General features: G+C 46.0%; 1 protein-coding gene across 1 annotated transcript in view; it reads left to right on the top strand.

The window, feature by feature from the left end:
* The first annotated feature begins 222 nt into the window (after positions 1-222).
* PIK3AP1 (phosphoinositide-3-kinase adaptor protein 1) overlaps positions 223-8,711 on the top strand; it is a 121,524-nt gene continuing 113,035 nt past the window's right edge. The window contains exon 1 of the mRNA XM_044935402.2: positions 223-377. Within this exon, the coding sequence (XP_044791337.1) occupies positions 365-377 (13 nt within the window). The 5' untranslated portion in view covers positions 223-364. The remainder of the gene's footprint in view (positions 378-8,711) is intronic.

The raw sequence follows: 8,711 nt of genomic DNA, 5'->3' as shown, positions 1-8,711 counted from the left end.
CGGCTGATTTCACGGGGAGCGGGGCGCACGAAGCCCCTCTGCCTCCTCCCCACCCTGAGTGAGCGATGAGGGGAACGCGGGAGGCTGGCCGGCTGCGGGCCGGTGGGGGGCAGTTCTCACTTCCCCTCCCCAACCGCCCGGGGAGCAGGTGCCGGGGGCCGAGCCCCGCCGGCGAGGCGGGCCTTGTGGACACGCCCTCTCGGCGAGTCCTCGCTGCCCCGCAGGAGGAAGCGCCAGAGCCGCGGCTGGTGCTGCGCGGAGCCGGGCGCGCCGCTCCCGTCCTGCGCCAGGGCCGCCGCCGAGCCCGCTCCGGCCCCGGGCCCCGCGCGCAGCGAGCCGGGCACGGAGGACCGCGGCCGGCGGCATGGCAGCCTCAGGTGCGTAGGCCGGACGCCGGTCCCTCTCCCCCGCCTCCCTTCCGCGCGCCCTCTCGCCGCCGCCGCCCGCCGTCCGCTGTCTCCTCTCGCTGTCCCCGGCTGCTCCCTCGGCTCGGCGCGGGATCTATGTTCTTTCTGTTCTTTCCTCTCTTCTTGTCGCAGACTTTCCTCCCCAACTTTCTCACGTTCCCCTTCCCAAGCTGTTGCTCGATTCTCTTCGGCCCCTGCCCTACCTTCCCTTGTCCCTCATCTTCTGAGTCTCCTTTTCTCCCTCCAGCACTGGCCCTTGAGCTTCTGAGGGTCGATCTCCCTGTTGAACTAACTCTGTGAACCGAGAGTCAAATTTAAAGAATGTGGAGAGCCCTCTGGTCTCTCCGCTGGCTAAATGCTTCTCTTCGGATCCTATCGGGCCAATAGGGGGCGCTCAGACAGTCCGAGTTTGGAGATGGGCTTTGGGCCGCCTTCCTTAACCCGCTTCCTCTTCCCTCCTGGGCTTTTTTTTTTTTTTTTTTTTTGTCTAGAATTTCGGTAGGACTCTAGGAACACCACTCCTTTAGTTTTACTTTTCTTATGTCCTTGTCAGAACTTTGGGGACTGGGGATAGGTGAGGGTAACTGGGTAATCTACCCATCAAAAGGTGCCAGGAGTCTCTTCCAATTAGCCCTGGGCTCCCTTCTGGTCCATGAAGTGTTCCCTTGGCAAGCCTCTCACTCACTGAGATCCAGAACAAGCACAGTAATGATGATGAGAATAGAGACAACCAATGAGCACTAACTATGCAATGTAGTGGATATTGTGCACCTAAATATGTCCTCACTGGTGACCAGGACACCCTAATCTCTGCTCTCAAGGAGTTTATAGTCTGTGAAGGCAAGCCATAAGTAAAACAGGGAATTATTAAATGAGAAGATTAGAGTTACCATGTTTGTGAGTGCGTTTACTAGTATTTTTCCATCCCATCTTATGATGTTTTAGTAGAGATAACATGTGAAAACAGGATGTAAAATCTTCTTGAAAAATAATATCTAGTTGGCTGGGAGGACGTACTATTTTTGGAGAAATTGTGGGCAGATGCTAGAATGAAGGGCCAGCTCTCCCCAGGTGCCCTGAGATAGTCTTCTAATTGTGATTTGAAAGAAAAGGCCAATCAACGGTGACAGTTCCCTTAGATTTGGTAATGCAGACTTCATATTTAAGGGAATTGGGAAGGTAGCTAACCTTAGCCTCCTGGTTCTCTAGCCAGGCACTAGAGGTTAGAAGAACTTGTACTATGAATAAGGTAATAGTAGGTTCATAGTCCACACAATCCATTTGAAAGCCCATGCAGAGTTAACTGCTGCTGCTGCTGCTGCTAAGTCACTTCAGTCCTATCCGACTCTGCGATCCCGTAGACGGCAGCCCACCAGGCTTCCCCATCCCTGGGATTCTCCAGGCAAGAACGCTGGAGTGGGTTGCCATTTCCTTCTCCAATGCATGAAAGTGAAAAGTGAAAGTGAAGTCGCTCAGTCGTGTCCGACTCTTCACGACCCCATGGACTGCAGCCCACCAGGCTCCTCCATCCATGGGATTTTCCAGGCAAGAGTACTGGAGTGGGGTGCCATCGCCTTCTCCGGCAGAGTTAACTAGAGGTAATCAATTCATTCAACATAAATTTATTGCAGGCACAGTTCTAGGTGTCAGGTGTATATTTAATAAAACAGACATGAGCCATGACTCCTTGAAGCTTATGGAACAGCGAGGGAAGGCAGGCAATACACTGAATAAGCAAAGTGCAATGTGCCTGCATGTTTAGTCATGTCTGACTCTTTGTGACACCATGGACCATAGCCCTCCATGCTCCTCTGTCCATGGGATTTTCCAGGCAAGAATACTGGAGTGGGTTGCCATTTCCTCCTCCAGAGGATCCTCCCAACCCAGGGATTGAACCTGTACCTCCTGTGTCTCCGGCATTCGCAGGCAGATTCTTTACCACTGAACCACCGGGGAAGCCCAAGGAAAGTACATCATGTGATAAGTGTGATGGCAAAACAGTAGGGAGGTAAAGGGGGTTGGAGATACATTTTTAAAGGAAGCTGCCAGGTTAAGTCTCATGGAGAAAGGGGCATCTGAGCAAAGACCTGAAGGAGTGCAGGAGAGGAGGCATGTGGGGGAAGAGGGCTTTAGGCAGGGGAACAATAAATGGGTGGATATGACATATGTCTGGAACAGGGAGCAGGCCAGAGTGGCCACAGTAGGTGGGTGACTGGGGAGAAGTAGGAGATAAGATCAGTGATGCTCCCACCTCCGTCTATTGCTAGGAACAGTTCCTGGGCTGCTTAGACCAGGAAATAGCATACTTTGGGTGGAGAAAACCACCCCCGACTAGTGTCCAGTAGGCGTGGCCAAAGGGGCTAGAATTGTGTGCTTCTATTCTTACAGGGATTCTGAGCAAAGACCTGAAGGAGTGCAGGAGAGGAGGCATGTGGGGGAAGAGGGCTTTAGGCAGGGGAACAATAAATGGGTAGATATGACATATTTCTGGAACAGGGAGCAGGCCAGAGTGGCCACAGTAGGTGGGTGACTGGGGAGAAGTAGGAGATAAGATCAGTGATGCTCCCACCTCCGTCTATTGCTAGGAACAGTTCCTGGGCTGCTTAGACCAGGAAATAGCATACTTTGGGTGGAGAAAACCACCCCCGACTAGTGTCCAGTAGGCGTGGCCAAAGGGGCTAGAATTGTGTGCTTCTATTCTTACAGGGATTCAAGCCCAGTGGCCAAACCTGGGCCCATTTATGGGCTCTGTAGTGTCTGTAATCTCTTTATGTCTGTAATGGTTAAAGCTGTCAAATCTTCTTGCCATAAGCATCCTCTGTGGTGAGTCACCACTCCAGTTTCTGCAAGTGGAAGACTTTCTGAGGTCTGGAAGTACCGGGTCCCATGGTGGATGGCACACTGGAGGGAGTGGTGAGACCGTCTCTCTGCCAGGATGCTGTAGTCTCTGGAGCCATCCAGGCCACTCTTCTACATGTCTTCCTCTTTTTCTCCTCTTCCTTTGCCTCTTCGTAGGGTTAAAGAATCATGGGTTCGATCCCTGGGTCGGGAGGATCCTCTGGAGTAGGAAATGGCAACCCACTCCAGGATTCTTGCCTGAAAAAATCCATGAACAGAGAAGCCTGATGGGCTACACTCCACGGGACTGCAAAGAATCAGACACAATTGTATAACCATCATCACAGTCAATTTTAGAACATTTTCATTACCTCAAAAAGAAATTCCATACACTTCAACCATTACTCCGTTGTTCCCTCTTCCTCTCTAGCCCTAAGTTCTACTTTCTGTCTCTGTAGATTAGATTTCCCTACTCTGGACTTTCATATAAATGGAATCATATATTATGTGGCCTTTTGTGACTAACTTCTTTCACGTTGTATAATGTTTTCAAGGTTCATCCAAGCTGTAGCATGCATCAGTACTTCGTTTCTTCTTATGATCCAATCTGTGGTCTTCTTCAATTCCCTTCCACTGGAAGGATGAGCATTAGTTTCTTTCTTTCTTTTTTTTTGGGGGGGAATGCATATTTGCTTGTTGAAATTGAGGAGAATCTTGACTATCTGAAAAAACTTGGAAAATGAGGTGAAATGAAATGGAGTCAGCCTACCCTGGAATATTCTGCAGGCTTCTGATGATGTCTGTTGTATTTACTCTTGAGAGAGGGGAAAGAGAAGCCATAAGTGATTTTCCCAAGTGGCCAAGCCTGGTTGAGTGAAAACTAGAATCCTTTCCTCTGTGTATCAGCCTCCAGGTATTTGAAGAAAGCTGTCATACCTTTTTCTACCCTCACAAGGCTTCTCTTACCTCTAGATCCTTCTTCCATTCCTGGACTTATAGGACAAAAGAGCTTGAAGGGACCTAAAATTTTTTTGTCACGTTACCTTCTGTCTGATCCTTGAAGTCCCTCAATACTCCTGTGAAGTCTCTAAACTTGAAACTTTCAGAGTCTGGAAGCTCCTCGTGTTGTTTCCAGATCTCTCCCTATTCGAGTTGCCTTCCTTGTGTCACACCCCTCTTCAATATGGTGCCCACATTCAGACTCGGACTCCAGGTTGGATGAATGGAGTGGTCTGGGCTGGGTAGTTTGAGAAGCTGCCAAGCTCTTTCTTCTCAGGCCTTTTCTGGGGTGGATTCTTCAAAGGAAGCTGTCTTTCGGTCACCGTGTTTCTTACCACCACTGCCACTCCCTGTCGCCACCAGCCAGCCCTGCCTCTGCTGTTCTCCACTCCTTTCTCCTTTGATAGCCAGTCCTGGTCTCTAAGCTCCTCAAGGATAGAGATCCTTCCTTATTTCTGTCTGGAATTTATGGACTCCTTATTGGCTCATGTATTTCATTTCTCTAAATAAACAAACAAAAATGAAGGAAGGATTTGGCACGTGTGAAGAAGTGACTTATGATTAAAGGAAGGGACTCATTGAAGAAAAGGGTGTCCCTACACATGAGAGAGAGTCCCTGACAAAACATTTAGTCCCAGCAGGTTGTGGAAGGACTTTGACTTCCACTTTGGACTTTTCTAGAATTTCCCCAAGTTTCAGTTTCAGCCCCAGAGTGAAATTCAGGAAGGTGATAGATCTCGCTGTCCTCATTTACACTGAGGCAAAATTGCTTAGACAGAGTATATTGGTCTGAAGTCACACCAGAAGTTGGTGACCAAGTAGGTTGTGATGTTAACTAGCCTGAGGTACTAACCACTTCCTTCTCAAGTACTAGCATACCTCATTTTATTGCACGTGGCTTTATTGCGCTTTGCAGATATTGCATTTTACTTTTTACGAATTGAAGGTTTGTGGCAACCCTGCATCAAGCAAGAGTGTTGACGTTATTTTTTTTCCAACAGCGTTTGCTCACATCCTGTCTCTCTTTCACATTTTGGTAATTCTTGCAATATTTCAAGCTTTTTCATTATTTACTATATTTGTTATGATGATTTGTGATCAGTGACCTTTGATTTTACTATCGCAAAACATGGTTAAGGCTCAGAGGGTAGCATTTTTTAGTGATAAAGCATTTTTAAATTAAGGTATGTACATTGGTTTTTTTTTTTTTTTTTTAGATTTAATGTTCTCACACAGTTAACAGACTACACAGTATAGTATAACTATAACTTTTATATGCACTGGGAAACCCTCAAATTTGGGAGACTTGATTTTGCGGTATTTGCTTTATTATGGTGGTCTAGAACCAAACCTTCCATGGGGTCGTGAAGAGTCGGACATGACTGAACGACTTCGCTTTCACTTTTCACTTTCATGCATTGGAGAAGGAAATGGCAAGCCACTCCAGTGTTCTTGCCTGGAGAATCCCAGGGACAGGGGAGTCTGGTGGGCTGCTGTCTATAGGGTCGCACAGAGTCAGACACGACTGAAGTGACTTAGCAACAGCAGCATCAGAACCAAACCTGCAATTACTCTGAAGGATGCCTATACTTTCACTCAAAGGGGGTGAGTGAAATTTAGCACCAGAACCTCAGGAATGAGACATTTTAAGTAGATTTCCATTTAGAAGAGTCTAACTCCGGGAAAGACTAGAGATCTCCTCAAGAAAATTAGAGATACCAAGGGAACATTTCATGCAAAGATGGGCTCGATAAAGGACAGAAATGGTATGGACCTAACAGAAGCAGAAGATTTTAAGAAAAGGTGGCAAGAATACACAGAAGAATTGTACAAAAAAGATCTTCACGACCCAGATAATCACGATGGTGTGATCACTCACCTAGAGCCAGACATCCTGGAAAGTTAAGTCAAGTGGGCCTTAGAAAGCATCACTACGAGCAAAGCTAGTGGAGGTGATGGAATTCCACTTGAGCTATTTCAAATCCTGGAAGATGATGCTGTGAAAGTGCTGAACTCAGTATGCCAGCAAATTTGGAAAACTCAGCAGTGGCCACAGGACTGGAAAAGGTCAGTTTTCATTTGAATCCCAAAGAAAGGCAATGCCAAAGAATGCTCCAACTACCACACAATTGCACTCATCTCACACTCTAGTTAAGTAATGCTCAAAATTCTCCAAGCCAGGCTTCAGCAATATGTGAACCATGAACTTCCAGATGTTTATGGTGGTTTTAGAAAAGGCAGAGGAACCAGAGATCAAATTGCTAACATCCGCTGGATCATGGAAAAAAGCAAGAGAGTTCCAGAAAAGTATCTACGTCTGCTTTATTGACTATGCCAAAGACTTTGACTGTATGGATTACAATAAACTGTGGAAAATTCTGAAAGAGATGGGAATACCAGACCACCTGACCTGCCTCTTGAGAAAACTGTATGCAGGTCAGGAAGCAACAGTTAGAACTGGGCATGGAACACAGACTGGTTCCAAATAGGAAAAGGAGTACGTCAAGGCTGTATACTGTCACCCTGCTTATTTAACTTATATGCAGAGTACATCATGAGAAACGCTGGGCTGGAAGAAACACAAGCTGGAATCAAGATTGCTGGGAGAAATATCAATAACCTCAGATATGCAGATGACACCACCCTTATGGCAGAAAGTAAAGAGGAACTAAAAAGCCTGTTGATGAAAGTGAAAGAGGAGAGTGAAAAAGTTGGCTTAAAGCTCAACACTCAGAAAACTAAGATCATGGCATCTTGTCCCATCACTTCATGGGGAATAGGTGGGGAAACAGTAGAAACAGTGTCAGACTTTATTTTTGGGGGCTCCAAAATCACTGCAGATGGTGATTGCAGCCATGAAATTAAAAGACGCTTACTCCTTGGAAGGAAAGTTATGACCAACCTAGATAGCATATTCAAAAGCACAGACATTACTTTGCCAACAAAGATTCGTCTAGTCAAGGCTATGGTTTTTCCAGTGGTCATGTATGGATGTGAGAGTTGGACTGTGAAGAAAGCTGAGCGCCAAAGAATTGATGCTTTTGAACTGTGGTGTTGGAGAAGACTCTTGAGAGTCCCTTGGACTGCAAGGAGATCCAACCAGTCCATGCTAAAGGAGATCAGTCCTGGGTGTTCTTTGGAAGGACTGATGCTAAAGCTGAAACTCCAGTACTTTGGCCACCTCATGCAAAGAGTTGACTCATTGCAAAAGACTCTGATGCTGGGAGGAATTGGGGGCAGGAGGAGAAGGGGACAACGGAGGATGAGATGGCTGGATGGCATCACTGACTCAATGGACATGAGTTTGAGCAAGCTCCAGGAGATAGTGAAGGCAGGGAAGCCTGGCAATCTGTTATCCATGGCGTCACAAAGAGTCAGGCATGACTTAGCAACTGAACAGACTCCTTAGAAAAGTGGTATAAATCACTCATATCTTCATAGTCAGGCAATGTACTGTTGCTGCTTTCCTGCTAAGACAATCAGTGCTCTGAGACCCAAGTTTCCTTCTTAAGGGTATTTCTTAAGTACCTTTTAAGGGTGCTCTCAGAAATCACTTTCTTCCTTCTTCCTCACTCTTTAACCATCACTTGTCAACCCTGTTGAAAACATTACCCATGGTTTCTCCATCACTAATGTATTGGGACCACAGCCAGCCTCTTCTGAGACCTTACTCTCCTTCTAGTTCTTTTGCACAAACTATTGACATGATATTTGCTAGTATATTTGTCTCTGTGTGTATGTGGAGGGAGGGTATGTGACTACAGCTTCTTACTTTTATACTTTTAAGTAAACCCTGAGCACAGCATCACTAACTTTGCATCCTTAATACTGTAATGACATGTAGTCTTGCACACTGCCCGCCTGAGGGGCCATATTCATGCCCATTCATATACAATTACCCTTTACATTTAGAAGAACATTTGCTTCTTAGTATAAAACAGCCACGTAGGGAGGAGGAGCATAAAGAAGACAGATATATTTGGATGTTAATTCTGCTTGTTCTCAGTATGAGCTCCATAGTTATGTAGATTTGCCAATTTTATTCCTTTTGTAGTGCAGAAATTATTTTTCCATCGAGGTTCAAAGAAATATTCTACACAGAAGAAAAAGATTCAATTGGCAAAGATTTCATTTTATGGAAGGCTGCACCACTGATACATTTAAATTTTGTCCTTGATCTACTTAACTCTGGAACCAGAGTAAGCATTCCTAAAATGGACTGTTTTATTCAAAACTGAGGAAACAGACCATGTTCAGAATTGAGTTTGCTACAGAGCCACAGACGTCCATGGTGTCTTCAGAATTGCTGACTTTTATTCCAGTCTCAAATTGCCTTCTTTTAAAATTTGCGCACCTTCCCTTCAAAAGGACTCACAGGCTGATGCTCTTGTTCCTACTGGAAACCTATTGGGTTTTACATTAGTACTGAATGAGGGGCTCCAAAAAGAAACATCACATATTTTGTTT

The sequence above is a fragment of the Bubalus bubalis genome, chromosome 23, assembly GCF_019923935.1.
Source record: "Bubalus bubalis isolate 160015118507 breed Murrah chromosome 23, NDDB_SH_1, whole genome shotgun sequence".
NCBI lineage: Eukaryota > Metazoa > Chordata > Mammalia > Artiodactyla > Bovidae > Bubalus > Bubalus bubalis.
This window is presented reverse-complemented; position numbering and strand designations above follow the sequence as displayed.